This window comes from Barbus barbus (genome assembly GCF_936440315.1).
Source record: "Barbus barbus genome assembly, chromosome: 14".
Taxonomy (NCBI): Eukaryota; Metazoa; Chordata; class Actinopteri; order Cypriniformes; family Cyprinidae; genus Barbus; species Barbus barbus.
In genome coordinates, this window is record NC_136742.1 from 10,244,116 (window position 1) to 10,267,318 (window position 23,203).

The 23,203-nt window shown below is 36.3% G+C and overlaps 1 protein-coding gene across 1 annotated transcript in view; it reads left to right on the top strand.

Moving 5' to 3' along the window:
* LOC306879742 (leucine-rich repeat-containing protein 52-like) overlaps nucleotides 1-19,619 on the top strand; it is a gene marked incomplete at both ends in the record, with an annotated part of 31,220 nt that extends 11,601 nt beyond the window's left edge. The window contains one exon of the mRNA XM_079432909.1: nucleotides 19,279-19,619. Within this exon, the coding sequence (XP_079289035.1) occupies nucleotides 19,279-19,619 (341 nt within the window). The remainder of the gene's footprint in view (nucleotides 1-19,278) is intronic.
* Nucleotides 19,620-23,203: the final 3,584 nt, after the last annotated feature.

Genomic DNA, 23,203 nt, shown 5'->3' on the forward strand with positions numbered 1-23,203 from the left:
TAAAGACTTATTTTAGTGCATTGCCTTGCACAATACTATGTTATGACCTTTTACCACAGCATATGATTTGTAAACTAATTCTTTTTGACATTTGCATCACATAATTAGCTCCATATGATTGGTTTGTCTTTCATAGTAAACTTGCTCGGTCACACACCTGGTACAGCATTGCACTTGCGATGCGTAGTGTTTGAGGCCAGTGTTTGATGCGTAGAGTCCCATGAAACACGAGTCACAATAAAAGAGCTTGAAGACTTGTAGTAGCTAAAATGTTATGGTTGCTTCAGCAAATGTGTTTTTATCGCACATTTGCTTTTGTTAACACTATCAGAAAGGATTGGGTTTAGATTAGCTTACACGTTATTTTCAAACGCAATAGATCAATAAGTATTTTGTGTCACTTAACGGACATTTAATTTCTGGACTGCCGCAGTAGGTTCAATTAACAATGTAATAAAAAAATACTAGATTCAAGTTCATCTGTTTGGGATAGAACCAAATGCGCTTTTTGCACTTTTAGAAAATTGTCGTAAATTGTGCATAAAGCAAGGTAATATCCTGTCACCTCAGGCATGTTTTCCTAATGAGCACTTTTTCCTAATGAAACTTTTTATAGTTCCTATAACTATTGACAGAAGTTCACGTTTTTTGGTGTGTTCGCACCGCAGGAACTAGGAATGTATTTAGTTTTAGGAACTCTGTTTGGAGGGAACTAAATTAGCTCCTACTTCAGAGTAGGGTCTAAAACAGTTCTATAGGAACCACCAGTGACGTAAGCGTACACTGATTGGCCAAACACATACGAAACACCGAAACATTTTTAAAAAGTCGTGTAATAATATTTATTCCACGAACATGGAAAACAGCGATAACGGTATTTCCCTGTTGTCTACAACGTTTTGTTCTTTTCTTAGCCTCGACGATAACACTGCAAGTTTTCATAGAGGATTTAGTCAAATTTTCGTGCTCTTTCAATCGCGTAAATTTTGCATTTACATCCCATCTCCGTTATCACAAACCTCGCAATACACAACAAAAACAGCTCCGATCACGGCATTCACCATTCACCGGTGTTTTTAATGATGTTTGTAAATGCCGCTTAAAAAGATGTCGCTGTCAGCCGCTTCAGAGTTGATGTTGCAACCAGTAAAACGGAAATTGGTTCTCTAGGAACCGCCATGCTGCTGGCTAGTTCCTAGAACGGATTTCCTAGAGCTATGACATGTGTCCCTTCCTGTCTAAGTGGGTGAATCATGGCTAGAATGCACTGCAAGGTGGAACAGACTTTATGCTGACAGTTAAAAGTGTGGCTGCACAGGACTACTGACAACCACACAATCAAAACGCTAATCATCCTCTGGACACTCATTGTGATTCACATTTTTTAATTTTGCTCTGTATTCATACTTTACACACCCTTATTTTCTGACTGTTGAATTGTGGCAGCTCATTGTATACCTCTCACTGCTTCAGTTTATTAGGAGCAGAGCTTATAACCCAGGGTCTCATCAGGATGTGAACTGCTGGCTCATCATCTACTGTACCTCATAATAAACTAGTCCAGGTGATTTGATTGTGTATAATTGTGATGTAGTGTGTCAGAATGCAAGATGATGATATTTCTCAGTGGCTCTATTGTTTCTGGATCAGCAGCTGGAGAGGTGATGGGTCTCCTCATTGTCAGCACTTTCACAGTGTTGACTAACAGAGAGAGAGGGAGAGAGAGAGAGAGAGAAAGAGGACCATCTGACAGAACAGCGTTCTTCCTGATTGACACTCACCCAGAGAACTTTATTTCAATCTGACGTCTTTCAAATCACCTAATCTCTGAGACATATCAGCTCTGGTCCAAACTCTAGTGAGCTGCCTACCTACGCACCATGTTAGACTTGGAATAGATGGAAAGACTATTCCAAACAGAAGGCGGTAAACGACCTTGTTTTGTCCAAATTCCAAGGCAGCACCGCATGTAAACTTCATGGGTAAGGCAGTCCACTAGGGGGCGCTGTTACAAGGATGCTTTTGGCAATAATAGATGTGACTCTCAATTTTAGCAGAAATAAAGTTACGAAGGCATAAAGGATGACATTTTAAAGAAGTATGTACACACAATTTGAAACATTAAAACTTAGCTGTTTGTTGCTCTAAATATTTAATAAAAGTCTCATTTCATTTTAGTTGTACTTCATATTGGTTCATTTATTGTTTGGTTTGATAATTTTCTTAATTTTTGTTGACAGTATACAAAGGTTTGTGTCTGTACGATTTAAGTCTCTTATCCTTACCAAGGCTGCATTTATTTGAACAAATATATAGTGATATTCTAAAATATTATTACAATTTAAAATACTGTTTCCTATTTGGATATGTTTCATAATCATTTTAATATGCTGATTTGGTGATCAGAAAACATCTCGTTATTATCAGCGTTGAAAGACTTTTTTGTGGAATTATTTGATGAAAAGAAAGTTTAAAAGAAGAACATTTATTTGATTAGTAGACATATTTTTGTAATCAGTATAAGTTTTTACTGTGAATTTTGATCAATTTAATCCATCCTTGCAAAATAAAAGTTTTAATTTATTTTTAAAAATCTTCAACGTAGTATATCTGGTGGAACTAGACTTACTTTGGAGCACTTCTGACACAAAATGAACTTGAAATGTCCCAAAACGTGAATTTACCTGTGAGTGAATCACAAGATTTGATGACTGATTGCCTGAAAAGAAAGTGAACCGATGAACACTGTTTAATAACAACATAAAAAATATACAAAACATGCTTGTAACTGTATTGCTATAGTATTTACTCAGATACTGTGTTGAGTAATAAAGACATTTTATTCTGAACTGCAGCATATAGTCAGAAGATCTGTATTATACTAATCTCATAACTGTTATGCATTACACCGCATATCGATTGACTCAGACGGACAATAGATTAGTCTCGTGACCTCATCCGTACTGGGAAAGTGACTGAATGCCCTCAACCTCACGTGTCCTCTGATATCTGAAGTATATGTGTGTACGGTTGTGTACGTGTGAGTTTTTTGAGGGGGCTGATCTGGAGAGAGTATTAGATTCATATCTGCAGCAGTGAGAGCGATGCCTTCCAGCAATGCTGTTTGAAACGGAAAGAGAGCAGCAGTTTATGTCACTGAATGCTTGTGTTGTTTTCTGCAGTACGGTATTGCTTTCTCTCCGTCCCACTGGTTGGCTGAAGGGTCTCTTGTCCAGCCAGGCTCATAGGCATGGAGCCAAAGAAGTGGGCGGGCTCAGGATGAGAGTTAAATATTCATGAAGAACGGGATCAAAGCACAAGGAGAAAAAACGAGTTAGAGGGAATAGACAGAAAAGCAGATAAGAAGCCAGATATGCAGAAGTGCAACATTATGGCTTTTACAAAGCTTAGATGTCAAACAGATATTTGCAGATACCTTCTGTCATTTCCTCTGCTAGTCAATGGTGTTTTGACGAATGACAGCAAAAAAAACACATGGAAATTTCAAATTCAGTGAGTCAAGATCGGATTCCTCATGATTCTTGATGCATTTCAATGTTTCAGTGCTGTTATTGACTCATTTTTATGATGCAGGTGTGTTTTTTAGACACGACGCAGTGTGTAATGTGTTTGGTAATGACCTCAGGCAGAATGCGCCGTGGCAGCTCATACTCCGCAGACTCAGAGGAAGGTCACCGGACAGATGCTGTAATCTACCTCAGCTGATGTCTTTGGTAGGAACGAATAATATACATGTTCTCAAGGGCCTTTATTTAGTAGTACCTGTAGTTGACATTCAGGAGAAATTTATGCCACGGTTATAGTGGAGTCTGAATTCTACTTTCCAAACTGTAAAGTCATTTTACTCAAATAAAAAAGCAAAAGTACCACAGCATAAACATCTGATTCATTTTGCTTGTGCTATTATCAATAGCTATCAGTCTTATATTGCAATTTACAATGTGTTGTTGCAATATATATATATATATTACTCAATAGCAACAGTTCTTACTCACATTTGGTACTTGGCAAGTGTTCATTTTGCATCCTGTGTATATAACACAATATTATGGAATTACGACTTTATATGTGAATTTATAAGTGATCAGAATGTGACTAAAAATAAAAGAAAGAAATTTTACTAACCTCTAAGTGTTTGAATGGTAGTGTATCTTACAAAGTGACTGTGTATCTTGTAATTGTTACTTTGTTTCATGTAATTTGAATTTCTATCTTGCAGTGGGACTTTATTTCTTACTGTAAAGTTTTCATGTTACTCCAGTGTGCTTCTATACGAGACTACACCGCTCAGCACAAAATCAGAGCTCAGTACAGATGTACACATTCACACTGTACTACAAGGTCATTGCAGGATAAAGGAAATACAGCTCAGTACATCATCACACATCCATACACAACTGTGATTTACACCACAAAAAACAGCAGAGACTTTCTAAAAACACACTTTATAAAGCGCTGCTGCCTGTGCTAATTCCTGTACAATAATCCCCCCCCCGCACGCTTATCAGAAAGTCCGTCCTCATTGAGATTCAGAATGAGAGTGGGAAAAAGTCTCCCAGCTCCCAGCACTTTATCCTCTTAAAGATTAACATATGCAATTACATAATTAGTGGGCTTTAAAAATAGCAGGCCGCTCTTCTGAATGCATTTGAACTCATACATGTTAGATTAATACATGCACTTTTGCTAGAGAGCTTCACTAGGCCTGTTTAGAAAATATTGCCATTTATGGAACATAAATGAGAAATTGGTCATATTAGGTTAATGTGTGTAATTTTCTTATTTTTTTTCTATAAATTTTTAATGTAGAGCATACTATTTAGTTTTATTATATTAGTTTTTTAATAGTTTATTTTGTTTTTAAAGGTCTTCTAAATGCATGAAAAGAACTTTAGGTGAATTGTTTCAAAAACGTGTGCCCATGACATTTCATCAGTATAGTGTTACGAAAGAGATAAACTCAAGGTATTAAACTATTCGAGCACAGGTCATGAGCCACAAACAAGCAAGTGAGTGCAGTACTGTCAAGCGTTAAAATATCTCTCTCTGAATATCTCAAACTCGTCGAATAGGGAAAGTGCTAGGAACTTTGGATCAAAGTCCACTTCCCTACCGGCACAGTTTACAGCAGTCACTCGGCTTTCAGTCAGAAAACCACTACTTTAGAATTAAAACACAAAATTCGATCCAATATTGTCCTGTTCTATCACTCCCCTCCTCTTCTCTCTCTTCTCCCTTAACTCTTCCCCCTCACCTCTCTCCCGACGGTCGATTGGTCATACATAAGGCAAGTAATACAAATAAAATAAGATAAATGAATGTTAACATAAGCATATGCCACACAATACAAACATTTAAATAAATAAAATAAGAAAATTAAAAATTAATAAACAAAACAAACTAATTATTTCACAGGGCTACAAAGTGTTTGGCAGGAAAGGACCCAGTGGACAGGCATCTGATATTTGACAGCCATAAGGTTTTTTTGAACAGATGAGCACATGCTGTGTGTTTGATACTGGTCCCGAACATGCTGGTGTCCCTACCAGGCTTTTTAACTAGAAAGACTGTGTTTGTGCATTTTTTTTTTTTTTTTTTTACAGTGAACAACATTCAAAAAACCAACAACAAACTAGTGATAAACCAGACTGGAAGTAGCACAGAAATTCATTCAGGCCTAAGCTGAACTGCACTGGTAATTGGTGGGCAGGCCATTCTCAGGAAAAGCTGTGGATTTTCTCGGTACAAGGATTTAGTCATGAAAGCCACGGAAGCACTGAGATATTCATGAATCATGTTTTGGATGATGTCATTTTTCCTGAAGCACATTTTAATAAGCACTGAACTGTGTGTGTTTTTCAGTCTCTCTGAGATCTCGGAGGAACATCCCTGTTAGAAAATGCAGTCGTGTAGAGCAGCATATACTGTATCTGAAAACACTGCTGCTGATTCATCCACCAATATTTATTTTCCAATCTATGCAAAACTAAAAACCAATAAACATTCATTAAAAAAATGACAAAACACCTTAAAAATGCAGTTTATGCTCTCTTCTATGATTAGCTTTATTTTTCTGTATCAAATAAATATTACATTATCATATAATATCATAATGAAGAAAAAAAAATATTAAAGAATTATTAAATCCAAATTAGGCAACTTGGCATATAGACGACCCCTCTAATAATAAAAAATAAAAATAATAATAATCTATAAATAAATTTCTAAAAAATAATTTGACCTTTCTTTGATACAGCAAGTTTAGATCAGGTTTTAAAATGTCATGTGGTGCAAACCCACTAGTTGAATTATATTTCTGATTTAATTATGTTTATGAATGATAGGCTACACTTTCAAGGTGTACACTATTCAAGGTAAGGAAAATATTACTACTTTTTTATACCATATGACATGTTTTAGAATCATTCAAATGAAACATTTCTTGAAAATGGTATGATAGTTTCTCCATGAATAGGAAAAGCACATTTCTAATAATATATATATATTTCAAATATAATAGATGTCTAAACGATTTTGCGGTTTCTTTATAATGCACCCTCTTATTTATCATTGACAATCCTACAAAGGCAATGGAAATATGTAATTAAGTTACAAAATAGCACCACCTGTCCTCATCCTGAAACTAATTGGACACTTAACTAACACTCCCTGAACCTTTTACCTAATCATTAGCTGTTTTCCAGGTTCTTTCAGACTGCAATCAGCAAATGCAGCTTAACTGAGACTGAAAATAACCTGCATGCATTCTGTGCCCATCTCTGCCTTTCCAAAGCTCTGCATAAATATTGTAGCGGCTGAAGCAAGACTAACGGTAAAGCCGCAGGGTGTTCTTTAATTGAGGGTGACAGGACAGTCTCTACACTGCACACTCAGCGCTATCGACACTAACCTTGAGCAAAAGTGTCACTGAAAACACGACAGTTAACTGAATAATTCACAGCAATTAACACCACTGTGGCACCTCAGTTATTGCTGAATAGAGACATATTTGGTTTGGTCTTTAAAGGCATAGTTCACCCAAAAATAACTTCTTTTGTGTTCCATAGAGGAAAGAAAGTCATACAGGTTTGGGATGAGATGGCAGTGAGTAAATGATGACATATTTCTCATTTTTAGATGAATGATCCCTTTAAGTGAACTTGTCATTTGTCGATTGTACGATAAGACAAATAAGAGACCTTTCCAAGTTTTATTGTTTAAGTCCCCTGATGAAAAGTTGAAAAACACTGATGAAATGAACTTGACTCATCAGTTCTCTGTCAAAACAGATGGTTATTGATATCATTTCTCTCTGTCTGGTAGTCACCTGCTGTTCTTATATCTCCGGAATGAAATAATTACACAGTCTCTTTTAAGACCTGCCGCCTGTACCTTTCCAGAACTTTATGTCCGATAACAATAAAAAACATCACGGCTCCAGAGACCTAAAATAATTAGTCTTTGAAGGAACTGCTGATGATAAAACAAGACACGATAACAGCAGCGTTTGTCTGACACACTTAATCAGGCTTTTGCAAATGGCAGCAGATGTTCCATTATATATCTTCTACCATAGTAGCAGGTGTTTGTGTATAATCAAAATAATGAAAATTACGATAAGATGAAAGCTTCCTGTAGACAGCACGCCATCTGTGGACCGTTTCCTGTAAGGAGCTGACAGATACAGCGGATCTTGCTCTGATACAGTGTGTGTGTGTGTGTGTGTGTGTGTGTGAAGGTATGTGACAGCTTTGACTGGAACATTAGCATCACTCCATCCTTCTGCTACTAATAATGAAGTACTAATGATCTAATTAGGCAGAGGGTACGCTTTTTGGCCGTACCAATTAACGGTTCCAGCACCCTGAGGATACATTTTTTTGAATTCGTGCATGTTTTAAAAAATTAGATAGTACTATATTTATTCAGATGCTACCGGCCCAATTAGTGAAGTATAAAGTTAAGTTAAAGGGCACTTTAAATCGAACCCTGCAGAAAAAAATAGCTAAAACCAGCCTAAGCTGGTTAGCTGGTCTTAGCTGGTCTTAGCTGGTTTATGATGAAAGTATAGCTGGTTTTAGCTGGACTCCCAGCCTGACCAGCAAAATAAGTGGTCAAAACCCCTTTAAAACCAGCCTGCAAATCTGCAATGACCAAGCTGGACGACCAGCTAAAACCGGACAACCAGCTAAAACCAGCCAACCATCTTAGGCTGGTTTTAGTTGGGGGGTTTTTTTTTAGCAGGGAAGTGGGAACTATGTAGCTTTTAGTTCATGTCTGTTTCATCTATAAGGTCTTTACAGGGCTTTAAAGGGACATAGTGATGGAAAAAAATGGGACAGGAGGAAAAATTATATTCAAAATGATTTAGCTTTCTCTTGAAAAAGTATGCATTCCCAGAAAAACTTGCAGATGTTTTGTGTTCCTCTAAGAATATTGTGTATGTTTCCCCAAACTTTGCATTTACTCACAATAGTTGGCATTCCCACAAGAAACTTTGCTTTCATTCGCAAAAGTTTTGTTTCCCTGAACTTTGCATTTGCTCACAAGTCTTGTGTTCCCACCAAGAAACTTTGCATTCGCTTGCAAAAGTTTTGCATCCCTCCAAGAAGTTTTGCATTTGCCTTCCCCCAGAAAACTTTTTCATTATTCGCAAAAGGTTTACATTACACCAAGTGTAGGGTTGTGGTACTTTGACTTGGAATTTTTTATACTGCAATTATAAATGAAGTCAGATGCACTTGATGGACTTGTACTTGAACACGGACTCTGACATTTTGGACTTTTTCTGAGTATGGTTGAATCCACGTCTTGTTACATAAAATATAAATAAATAACAACATACAATTAAGATTAGACATTAATGAACGTCTCAAACTCAGTTGGTTAAGGACTTGGACTAGTTTTGTGTTCCTCTAAGAAATTTTGTGCTTGCTCACAAAAGTTTTTAATTCCTTCAAAAAACTTTCAAAGTTTTGAATCTTTCCTGAAAGGTTTTGCAAGCAAATGCAAAAATTCTTGGGGGAATGTAAAACTTTTGTGAGAGAACACAGAGACAATTAATTATATTTTTTTCCTCCCATCTCATATGTTTTCCATCACCAAGTCCCAGGCACTCTGTGGGTCATCAATGTGATAGTGCACTCCTAAAAGTTGACAAAACAGACAAAAAAAAAAGTGGCTCATCTTGCACTTTATATTTTGTCCAGTCAAATGCTCTTTTTCTTTGTCCCTTGTTGCAAATACCATAATAAAAGCTAATTAGCAATAACAAGTAAATCACGTTCGACAGCTTTGACGTAAGCTAAAAGCTGTTCTCTATTTGAAAAAAGGAACTTGTCCTTCACTGGTTTTCAGGTGAATAGAAAATAAAGGAAAGAAAACTAATTAAAGGTGAACTGTCTAATTTCTGTCAAGCATCACTAAACAGATCTAAACAGCAATGAGACTAAATGGAAACAAAGCAATAGGGGAAAAAAACATGGATTTTTCTAAATATATTTTAGGTTTATAAAAGTTGATGTGCTAACTTAAAATTTTAATAAATATGTTTAATTATTGCCATTTCATTCTGCTTTCTAAAGACTGGTCAGAAAAAATGACATTGTTTATGATTAGTGCTGTTGATATTTATTGTGACAAATTTGTGACCTTTTTGTGGAAAAAAACTATTATGATTAATAACTTCAGAAACTAATAGCATCAGAAAGCTATGTTTGAGCCTGCGTGTTCATTTGAGTATGCAGCTATATGAAGACAGACAGTCCCATCATAAGATGTTCACACTTCAATTTGCAGCTCTATTTACCCTAGCGGTGCCCAGGTCATTTGAAGGAGACATATCTGACAGGGCTGTCCCCCGTGGCATTGCTGGGAGTGACCCCTTTCTGAGACCATAATTACTACAGCTGACTGAAGCTGTATGAGTAGGCAGGATGTCACTCTCTGTTCAGGTTTATCTGGCTGCTATTAGACCCATGCAGGGTGTTCCACTAAAATAGTTCCCCCTCTGCCCGGGTTGCACACAGGCTCTTACTCAGTAGAGCCAGCACGTTTTGCTACCCTGTTCGTTTTTGCTCCAAGAACCTGGTGGGACATTAAAGAACTGGCTTCTAGGTTAACCCTGCTTGCTGCTGATGCCCCTTGTTCATGTTTGATCATCTTTAAAATGCCCTTAGAAATATCCATCGTGCAAAGAACAATTATAGAGTGGAACGCAGCATAAACTCTAAAGGACTGTGGCCCTCCAGGAACTGAGTTTGGCACCCCTGTTTTAATATATTATTTATAATTATTAATATGCATTAATATTTTACCTTAAGTAAAGCAGTGTATTAAATTTAGTTTTTGCTGTGGTCGTATTGGTTTCAAGAATAATACAATTACACCTCTTAATTGGTTCCCAGGTTATAATGTTGGTGTATATACACAAATTTTGGGTTCTGTAAGTCTCTTATGCTCACCAAGGCTGCATTGACTGGATTTAACTATAATAATGTAAAAATATTATTACAATTTAAAAGAATAATTTTCTTTCTTAATATATATTAAAATGTAGTTTATTCCTGTGAGGCAAAGCTAAATTTCCACCATCGTTACACCAGTATAAAGTAATAATCTTTATTATTACTACATAATACTATTATTGTTAGAAATTGCAACAATATAAAATAGAAATAAATACATTTATACATTTAAAGTTTTAATTAAAACAATAAATAAACAATTATCTCCTGGCCAGAGGAGAACTGGCCCCCCACCTGAGCCTGGTTTCTCCCAAGGTTTTTTTCTCCATTCTGTCACAGAGGGAGTTTTGGTTCCTTGCCGCTGTCGCCTCTGGCTTGCTCAGTTGGGGACACTTCATTTCTAGCGATTATCGTCAATTTGATTACGCAGATACTATTTAAACTAAACTGATCTAGACAATAACATCTTATTTTTACATTAATGACACTCTATCCTCCAAATTGATACTGTTAAGTGCTTTGACACAATCTATATGGTTAAAAGCGCTATATAAATAAAGGTGACTTGACTTGACTTTATTTTCTATAGTGCCTTTAAATGTTACTTCTCAAAGCGCTTTACATGAGCAAATAAAACATCAAAATACACCATTTAAAAATACAAAATAAGCAAAATGGAAAGAAAACATGCATTCAAAACACTTAAAAAAATTATATAAAATGAATATAAAAATTCAAGTAAAATAAAAATATTAAGAGATTTTGCTTGCCTTATTTCAATAGGTAGGGAGTTCCACAGTTTTGGAGCTAGAGAAGGAAAAAGTCCATTGAGCTTAAACTGGTTAATGGAACAGTTAACAAACCCGTATCAGAAGAACGAAGGTCATGCCTCTGGGTGTATGGAGTTAAAAGCTCTGACAAATACTGGGGTGCCAAACCATGCACAGCCTTAGCATAAAAATTTTAACAGGAAGTCAATGCAAAAACTCCAAGATAGGAGTGATATGATCACTTATCCTAGTTCTAGTTATGAAAAAATTGTCAGATCATTCTTCATAAATCATTTTAATATGCTTATTTGCTGATCAAGAAACTTTTTTTATGATTATTATAACCAAACCATTGCCACTGCCACAATAATCAAACCACTGCTTATATATATATATTAGGGCCGGGACTCGATAAAAAAAAAAAATCTAATTAATTAGAGGCTTTGTAATTAATTAATCGAAATTAATCGCATTTTAATCGCATATATATATTTGACCTGAGAACAGTGAGAAGTAAGTTTTTTCATATGGATTTTTAAATTTCCCATCCACAGGGCCAACCAAAGCGGTCTCATCAGCTTCTTTGTCCATGTTCACTGTGGTTTGTTTTTGTCTGAACGCTAGTTGGTGCTCCAGTATAATCGGTCCACCGAAACTCATCCAGTGAGAAACGTTCCGCGGTGCAAAGTTATTTTTGTGTAAATAATTAATCTAAATTAACGCGTTAAAGTCCCGGCCCTAATATATATATATATATATATATATATATATTGAAATGGTTAAAACTGGTGTTGTCTGTTTTCGCAAATTAACTTTTCATATACAGTCATGGCCAAAAATATCTGCACCCTTGGTAAATATGATCAAAGAAGGCTGTGAAAATTATTCATTGGATAATAAGAATTTAAATTGGTGGGAAATATCATTATGAAATAAATGTTTTTCTCAAATACACATTGGACGCAATTATTGGTACCCCTAGAAATTGTTATGAGTAAAATATCTCTGAAATATATTCCCATTCACAATTTTAAGCACTCCAGGGTGATTATGAACATGAAATTATCCAGCCATGGGCTTCCTGTTTCACAGAAATATAAATAGGAGGGAAAACAAAGCCCAAATTCCCTTAATCATCCATCACAATGAGAAAAGCCAAAGAATATATTTCTGATGTGCAGCAAAAGATAATTGAGCTTCACAAATTAGTGAAGTGGCTTTATGAAAAAATTCCCATTTCCACCATCAGGGCAATAATTAAGAATTTCCAAGCAACAGAAAATGTTACAAATCTGCCTGGAAGAGGACATCTGTCTATATCGTCCTAATGCACGGTGAGGAGGAGCGTTTGAGTGGCTAAAGACTCTCCAAGGACCACAGCTGGAGAATTGCAGAAAATAGTTGAGTCTCGGGGTCAGAAAACCTTTGAATAAAATTGTCAAACAGCAAGAAAAATTTCAAGAAAAATTCTCCTAACTCATCCAAAAGCAAACTCCAGCATATACAGTTATCAGACACGACTGGAACTTCAAATGGGACTGGCTTCTATGATCAGATGAAACTAAAATTTAGCTTTTTAGCAGCAAACACTCAAGACGGGTTTGGTGAACACAGGAATAAAAAGTACCCCATGTTTACAATGAAATATACTGCTGTATTTTTGATGTTGTGTGTCTATATTTCTGCTGGAGGTCCTGGACATCTTGTTTAGACACATGACATCATGGATTCTATCAAATACCAACAGATAAAAAATCAATAATTGACTGACTCTGTTAGAAATCTTATAATGGGCCATGTTTGGATCTTCCAGCTGTACAATAATCCAAACACAAACCTCAAAAACAACACAAAAATGGGTCACTGAGCACAAAACGAAGCTTCTTCTGGCCATTCCAGTCCTCTGACCTGAACTCTGTAGAAAATGAGTGAGGTGAACTGAAGAGAAGAAGCACCGTCATGGAGCTGGGAATCTGAAGGATCTGGAGAGATTCTGGATGAAGGAATGGTCTCTGATCTCTTGTCAGGTGTTCTCTAACCTCATCAGGCATTATAGGAGAAAATGTAGAGCTGCTAAACTGACAAATGGAGGTTTTTGTCATTGAAAATGATTGAATAAAAGGCTGCCGTTAATTGTGGCCAATGTGTATTAGAGAAAAACATTTATTTCATAATGATATTTCCCCCATTTTAAATTCTTATTATCCAATGAAAGGTTTTTTTAATTCTTTTGATCTTTTATTTAAAAAATCAAAAGGATTAACAATGCAGATTAATTTTCACAGCCTTCTTTGGCCATTTTTAGCCATGACTGTGTGTGTATATATATATATATATATATATATATATGGGCAAAAGTTTTGGGAAAAGGAACTTGTAATGACAATGTATTCTAAACACAATTATATAAACAGTGGTGGCCAAAATTATTAGAACACTAGTATTTTCTTCCTGCAAAAACTACCTGAAAAACTTTGCTCAAGTGCACCTAGGGCAAGAGCTGCTTTAAACGCAAAGGATGGTCGCACCAAATGTTGATTTAATTTAGTTAATAGAAGTTAATTGATAAAGAAAATCTATTTATGACATTATTTTTGATCCTCATTTTACAGCATTTTTACAAAAGTGCCTAAAACCTTTAACAGTACTGTAGCTTTGCAGGTAGGTCTCCTGAAGCATCTCGGAGACGTTGCCACAGTTCTTCTGGATTTAGTCTATCTCAGTTCGTTCTGTTTCTTCATGTCATTCCAGACAGACTGGATGGTGATCAGATCAGATCAGATCTCTGTGTGGAGCACTGGCTGTTGTCAGACTCCCTGTGCAAAAAAAAAATAAATCTCACTGGATTATTGCAATTAATGGCCAAATGAATGTTTGAAAATGTAAATTAATATTTCCTACTGACACGCTACAGCAAAAGATAGAAAGAACTGACTTAAAACCAGATTTTAGCTGGTGACAACTGTGTTCTAATAATTTTGGCCACCACTGTATATATTGTCTGTATGTGTGTTACATAGTCTCTGTTTTACACACACATAGTACAGGGCTTTGATTTTTACAGCTCTAATAATGTCCCATCAAAAACAGCAACAAAAAACTGCTGTACCTCTGGGGTGAGGGGAAATGGTGACAGTGAGATTATCTCTGTAATGACACGTTCTGAGCAATCTAATGAGCAATCACCCTCTTTCAGCATGTGTGTGTCACAGATGATGACGCAAGAGACCGTGGTTTGAACTAATATGCCCTCAAGAAGAGAAGGATGGATGGAGAGAGGGAAAAAGAAGGAGAAAGAAAGGCTAATCATAGAGGGAGGAGCACTGATTACACATAAATGACAGAGTTATGGTTATGGGACTTTAGATAATGAGAGCGAGTGATGTGTCCTCACACACAGAAACCCCTCTTGTCTTGGAAGTAATGTAAAGTCATACATTGGGCAAGGCTTTGAGAGACGAGTGTGTGTGTGTGTGTGCGAAAGAAACATTTGAGGGCGCTGAGGTTCGTTCAATGTCACATCCTGTTTGCATCTTGCAAATGCTTTCTGTGTTAATCTGTGATCCATGCAGAGCTTCAATGACGACACTAAGAAACACATTAATTTCTGTCACCACAGTGCTTCCTGTCAGACCAAACCATATCAGCCCTAGTGCATGTGCCTAAAACACAGCCAAATATAGCTTGTGTGTACGCTCATGCAGTCTAATGTTGTGTCAGTATGAACTCTAATAGTCTTACAAATGCTTAAATCAACGCATGGATGTGCGTGACAGAGCAGAGATTTACAAGCTCCTAATTCGGCCATGTGCTTATAGGAACAAAGTTATGTTATAGAGATAATTGGAAAATGTATTGCCATTTATAATGCGCTGTCAAATATATCTCAGATTTGTGGTCTAAAGGAATGTTCTGGTTTCAATTACCATATAAAACAATATATAAAAAAGTATCATTGTAATTAATAGCAACAACAGCAATAATATGCAATTAATTGTGCTTTAAATTGATCAAAAGTAACAAAAGAAAAAGTAACACCAAATCAGCATATTAGAATGATTTCTGAAGGATCGTTTGACACTGAAGGCTGGAGTATAATGATGCTGAAAATTCAGCAGTGCATCATAGGAATAAATTATATTTTAAAATATATTAAAATAATAAACAGGTATTTTAAATGGTTATAATATTTCACTATAGTACAGTTTTTAATTGTATTTTTGATAATAAATTAAAATTAAGCCTTGCTGAGTATGAGACTTCTTTCACAAATATTAAAATGTCTTAAGGCCCGTTCACAACAAGAATGATAAAAATAAGGGTAGTTTTAAAAATCATTCTAAATTTAAAAGAATAAATTTAGTGCACACCACAACTGTAACGATAACGGCACAGAGGAACAATACTGTTGGAATAACTTTTAAAACGGGACACTAATCCAAAGTTCTGTCATGAAACTCTAGATGGCGCTGTCTGATTGGTCTAACTCAATCTGACATAATGACATCATCACATGGTGCAGCTGATTGGTTCTCTCTTGTAAGAGTAGCCAATGAGCTGCTGCTCAACATTCAAATACTTGGTTAGCGCTTGCTGTAGCAGTTGCAGCACACTTCAGAAACTTCCCCAGCTCCACCTGTATAGCTCTGCTATGGGGAGCTTTGTGTATGCTACGGGGTTATTTCATATGTGTTATATGTTCAGCAGCAGTATTTCTTACATGCTCACAGCAGCATGTTGTAGAAGTTAGCAGTAGCAATTCTCGGTACAGCAGATCTATTCCGCCAAGACCAAACACATTAACATTGTCATGTACATTACCATGCCGTACCCTCCTAGAGTTGTCATGATAGAAATATAGTTATCATTATAGTTAGCTTTATCATTATCGTTCTGTGGTGTTTACTGACCCCAAACTTTTAAATGTTATTGTATGAAATGATCAAATAAAAAATGAACATACCATGAACATTTTAGGAGATTGACAGCAGGTCATATTTTTGTTACTTCTTCTGTAGAAAGATGTGCTATTTGAGCTGTAAATTAATTCAGAATTATCCTTTCGCACCTTGATCTTGAAGGGCATTGAAAGTTCAGACTTGGTCTTTTAATAATCGGATTACTATCTAATCTAATCTGGAAAACGTGGCTAATATAAAAGCACAGAGTGCCTCAAATAGCTCCACATTTTCCTCGTTTGTCCTGATATAACCTCATGGCTCATGACTGTAGTGGGAGACCAATTTGACAGCAAATAAAGCCCAGAGGTCACAGTGTCTATGCTGGGGCAGGTGGTTGTTCCTGGCCCAGTTCATAGGGTATGGGACACGCTAATCATAATAATGACTTGCATAATATCTGTCTGCTATTTTTGCCTGTATGGGAGAAGATTAGTAACCTGTAATCCCCGTCTTTAGCACCAGGTGGTCTTTTCCATGCTTCTCCACTGAACATGGGTCAGATGTTGGGTTTTGTTTATGTGCATGTTCCTAGGCAAAGGAGCCTAATCAAGTGTTTGAGGGATTCTAATGTTTTTGTAATTTGGAAGTAATTGCAAAACTGATCCTATTGGGAAATATTTTCAGAATTTACACTAAAAATAGATACAGTACATAAAAAGTAATTCCATTAGTTCCTTTGTGATTTCGTCAATGACATTAAACATAATTGATTCTCACATTTCTTGTAAACAATCAACATATTTCAATGGACTAGAATGAGATCTGAGATTGCTGAGCGGAAGATTTTCAGCAAATAACAAATAAAATGATACAGATTTATTCAGTGGTTCTCAACCTTTGATCTTGGAAAACCTGGATGTATTAAGTAGCATAATTTTAAAATTAATTTCTAGAACGGGAAAATTCATGAAAATTTAGTTAAATCATAAAATGCCATGGGCATTTGTATAAAGAACATGCAGAATATAACAGGATTTCTACTCAATAAATATTTTACTGGTAGAAATTCTGAGAAAAATAAAATCAAAAAGATCCAGTAAATCAAGAGGAAATGCCATGAAAGTTCAATGGTTAAAAAGAGTTAATCAGCTCTTTACATTTTTGGAATTCTGAAATTTATTTTAATTTATGGACATTCCTATAGTTTCTGTAAATCACAAAACATTTTGAAAACAAAGTTTGTTATTACTGTACATATTCTTTATAGGTGTTTTGACTAGGCGTGCATTTGTTTGGCTCAGGTATCCAAACCACTGCAACTAAATCATCTAGCATTTGAAACACTTGGTTTAAAGGTCATCCAAAGTTCAAAAATGTGAACTAAGTTGGACACGATTTTAAAGAAACTTAATATATTTATCATGCTTGACTGTTGCCTGCTTTGCCTGTATGCCAGTTAATGTTTTGGCTTTATTTTTAATTAAAAATGAATGAAGTGTGCTGTCATCTCGTAATGACTGAACACTGAGATTTGAAGTACATTTGGCTGGTCAAGGTGCTCATTAAATCTCTGCTGAATGCAGGACTCTTTCCAGGACAATCAAACCCAGAGGTGACTTATTGCCGCCCCTGCTCTCTCACAGTCTCTTCTCGTCTTTGTAATGAAGGAATTAGTGCTTTTTGATTAAAGGTGAAGTGGCATCATTTCTCTTAACAACTCACATCGCCAAACGGCCAGACGTTAGTTAATAAGACAAAAGATATTGAGTGTAATGTCAAAAAGACAAATGAAGAAACGAGAAGTCTTTAGCTACCTTTTTTTTTGAGTACCCACCGTTTGTAACTGAGGATCAAAGAAGCTGAGCTGTGTCCGGCCTCAGTCTCGGTGTGAGTGTGTTTGTGGATCATTCTGTCAGGCTGATATGTTGAGCTGACAGGCTGATGCTCTGCTGGGCTCAGACTTAAAGATGGGGATAATGGTTACTGACCTGTTTCCTCATCAGGGCCACTGCTGGAGGGCTCAAGACCCTGTGTGTGTGTGTGAGTGAGTGACAGGGAGGATGAAATTGTGTCAGAATAAAAAATGAGAAACAAAACTTAAGTTAAGCTTTTTTTAATAGTAAACGTTGTTTTTCAGGTTTTAGTATGTTTGCTAAAATTTACATACACATTAACACTCATATTATTAATCATAAGAATGTCTGTATTAATCTGTAACTTAATTCAAAACTGATTCTTAAGGTTTCCTTTCAGAATCATAATGTTTCAGATAACTGTCGGTTTTATAAGAAAACAACTAATAATAAAATATAATATAATATAATGTATAAAATTGTACTTTTGTACTTGAATCTAAATATGTTTTAAAAATGTTATGTTTATGTGTGTGTGTGTGTATTTATATATTTTTATATACATTGGTGCATTTATATGAAACATAGTGTAGCAGTATATTAGATATTTCTTTGTATATAAATACATCAAAATCATCACGTTTAGTCATTCCCATATGCCTGCATAATGCACTCATATTAATAAGGCCAAAATACTTTTAATATAAATATATATATTGTGAAATTTTATTATAATTTTACAGTTTAAATAACAATTTTTAATATAACATTTTTATATTATTTTTCCAAGAACATGTTTTACTATATTTGAACATTTTCAGCATCATTATTAATAAATGTTTCCTTTGGTAACACTTTACTAAGCCTTTATGTATTATGCATTAATTATGCCCTGTAATGCACCTTATAATGCATTGTACAATCTTATGAATAATTGTAACCACAGTCAATACATTATAACACTTGTCAATTAATTTTTGCAGTATGTGTTTTAAATGTGGTTATAATTATTTACAAGAAGATATGATTTATTACAACATGAATAATTATAATGCATTATACCCTTTAATAACCCTTTATAATGCATTATACATAAATGGTTACCCTTTTTTGGAAACTCTGATACTTTTTTCAGGATTGTTTGGTGAATATAAAGTGAATATTAAAATCCTTCCTTGCTGAATAATAATATTAATTTCTTGTAAAGCAAAAATCTTACAATCTCTGCCCTCATCCTCACCCATCCTCTCCTCTTACTTCTGTCTAGATGAGGGGCAGACGGTGTGCCAGGGGCCGCCGGACATGCTGGGTCAGCGCCTGGCAGAGGTGGGCATGCAGCTGCGATCGGAATGCCACCAGGGACTGGGTTACTGGGACTACCTGTTCTTCATCGCCATCGGCTTCGTCATCTTCAGCGCCGGGACGGTGTCGGCGTGGGTGATGGGCGTGCTCATGGTTCTGTACGAGCGCTACAGCAAGAGGAAGAGCGAAGAGTTCGACAGCGACGATGAGGAGGAGACAGTCACCCGAGGGGCAGGATGTGGAGGAGGAGGAGGAGGGGGTAACCATGGCAATGGGGACCTGAGCAAACCAGGCATGCAGGTGTGACCAGAGGACAGAGGGACGCTGGGAAATCTTTGATGAACAGACAGCGAGCTGCGGACAGAGCAAAGGAGTTTTCTTTTCTATAAAGAGGTTTAAAGTGCACTTTTTTAGAATGTGTCAACATTAGTTTTAGATTAAGAGAAGAGCAGGGGAGGACAGACAGATTAGATGTATTTCTATTCTTATAGGTGGACTCAGACAGACAGAGAGACAGTTGAAAAAGTCACGGTGAACTTTCAGCTGAAAAAGACAGATCTGAGGGTTGGCCTTGGTTAAAAGCATAGAAATAATGCTCAGACACACACAACGCTCTCCCCAGTGTTAGTAATGTAATTGGGGCAGGGTGACAACACTTTGTTTCACACTTGAGAGACAGCGAGAAGGAAGGAAAAGGGAAAAAGACAGATAGGTAGAGAGGCTTGAAGACTTATCCAGTAACCTATCACAGCTTTTATTTACTAGCTCGGTCAAAGAAAGGAATATAAATGGAGGATATACAAGGCAGTCTCTCCAGACTCATGCAGTGTGAAATGAACGAAAAGAAGATGGAAGACTCTTCTAAACTGTCTGCACAACTCCATGGAAGGCGGAAAATGCTTTTTAAGGGGTCACAGACTGACTGACTGCTCAAATGATGGATTGATAACATTTTATTGCAAGGCTTTACAATAAGGATTTTTTTCTACTTGCCCTGTCAGGTTAGTAGTTTTCACCCTGACGAATATTATATGAATATTGATGGGTAATAATTATTATTCATCAAATTACAAGAAATATTATAATATAAATGTTAAATTATAATATCAGAATTTTTATATAGATTTTTTTTTTTTTTCTTTTTTTTCATGAAAATAAACATTTGGGTTGGGTCAGTATTTGTTTTTTTAAATTAATACCAATATTCAGAAAGGATGCATTAAATTGATAAAATAAAAATACATGTATTACAATTTTCACAAGAATATTAAGTAGCACAACTGTTTTACACATTGAAATTATTAATAATAATTAATTTATATTAATGTTTCTTGAGCACCAAATCAGGATATTAAAATGATTTCTGAGGAATCATGTGACAAATGAATACATTGTATTTTAATATATAGTAAATATATATATAAAACAATATTCAAGTTTGCAAGGCATAAAACTACACATAGATGATTAAAGAATGCAATACATTGTGACAACACAGCACTGGCCCAACAGGGCAAGTAAACTGGCCGGAAACATTCTCAGTGTCCCCGGGCCATCGGACCATCCTTATTGTTGAGCCCTGTATTGGAAGGGACATTATTGATCTCAGTAAGCCTGTATGCACTGCACCGAAAAGCCTTACACACAAGATGTAACCAGTCCAGCAATAACACCTCCAGGTGATACTGAGAGCAATAGAGGGAAACGTGTGTGTGTGTGTGTGTGCGCGTGTGCGTGTGTGTGTGTGTGTGTGTGTGTGTGTGTGTGGCTCATCGCAGCAAAACCGCTATAGGTGGGAAAGAATAAAATATGTCAGCACTTTGTAATTTTGGCAAGGCTTTAATTTTTTTAATCAAATGTGATTCCTCCCATTGCTACCACATCATAGCACCCAAGGGCAGAGCTAAAGTGACCCCTCTCTCTTCATACTGCACCATCAGCACTGGAAGGAATTGTGCCCGCTGAGAGTGTTGTTTTAGTTTGCGTTTTAGTTGTTTAACACAATTCCATAAAGAAATTATAATAATGGCACATTAAAAAAATAGTTTATTATGAATTCTGCACAATTCCTTATCTTCTAGGATGTGGGGGATTCAGCAAACTACTGCAATCTGGCAAACTTTGCTCTGCAGCATTATTACTGCAATCCAGACACCTGAATTGTCTCTTTAAAATGCTGTCAGTGCTCTCTGCTTCACAGCATGTCTGGATCTATAGCTATCCTCCATTATTTGACCATCACTGGGTGAATTACTGCTGTCATAATCATTAGAAAATGTACACAAACATCTTGTTTGAACCAAATTGGTTTCTGTCAGCTGCAATAGCACATTTAGTTAATTTCTCCAGGCAAATGGAAGCATATTTGTGACTTCTATATGGTTGAGCACTATACCAACAAAGCTAGCACCTGGTGAGATGCTGGATTGTTGGTGATTAGTGAAAAAGGAGCAGTTTCACTCCTGAATTACCACATACAAAAGGTGACACAACTCTTTTAGTAAATTTGCCCATCTGTATTAGCATGTTTTATCCCTATATTCAACCTCAGAAAGAGATGTGTAGAGCTGGCACGTCCTCTCATCTCTGGAGATTTTGGCAGAGAGGGAAAGCTGATTTTGGGGTGTTGTGTGATTGAGGGTTGCTAAATTCTTCTGTAACGGGTTAAAGAGCTTGAGGGGATAATGCTTGTGGCCTGGGCTGCTCTCAAAAATATCTCAGCTGCTGCTTTTAAAAATCTATATATTCTATAGCTAATATTCTGTTGACTTCTTGCTCCCCATTTTCCTTGGAGCCGCAGTGGGTAATTTCCACACAACTAGTGGCACCCAACAGAATTATGACCTTTTCCGAACAGATTTCCCAGACACTCAGATCAACAGAGCCCCTAAAGCAAACGGTGATTGTAAAAAGAAATTATATTTCAATACAAGAGAATGAAAATATGAATCATATTTCAATGCGAAATAAATTTTTCCTTCCAACTCATACTGTTTTCCATCACCACGTCCCCCTTTGGGGGTTCCGTTCCCATCTGCCATTGGTCAATCAAACAGATAGTTCCGCCCCAAACTAACACCATTAGTTAAGCCAGCGTTGCTTTGATGGGCCACTAACAATCAAATTGCAATTTTGCTTGATGCTGGTAGTAAGTCTATGTGAGTGGAGAAGAGTGACAGAAATTGGGCAATATAATGTTTAATATTACTATTACTTACTTATATATATATATATGTATATATATTGTCATATATCAAAGAGTTTCCAGTATATCAAAAAATACTAAAATGAACCCACTATATGTTGCCCTTATGAGGTAGTGGCTTACAAAAAACAACACAAAAAAACAACAACAACAACAAAAAAAACACTCCTTTCTCGAGCCAAAATGATGCAACTCAGCTCCGCTTCTCATATCTAACATACTCTGTCTCTAATGGTGCAGAAATTATATACTGTGTCTTAAAACCTGCACATGCTCCCTTCTTGAAAATTGGATTTGAATTCAGTCTAGAAAGTCTAGAAAATACAAAACCCAAGAAGCTGGTCTTTTCATCTGAGAAGTCTCAACTTCAGGTCACAACCCTGGACTGAATGTGTGTGTGTGTGTGTGTCGGCACATCCATCTCACCTCCTTCTCAGCCTCTCATTCATTGTCTCTCTCTCTCTCTCTCTCTCTCTCTCATTCTGTCCTCTCTCACTCGTTAGAAGGTGGGTCGTTTCAGATTACAGGGTACAGTGGGATGTCACCATGTCAGCATTATTTTGAAAGTGTTAACCCCATCCCAAGAAAGACTAATAATACCATGTCTTCAGAGGAACAGGATTGTGTGTGTACAGTTGAGCCAGGAAATACCTTGAGAGACTTCCTCAAAAACAAAAGAAGGAAA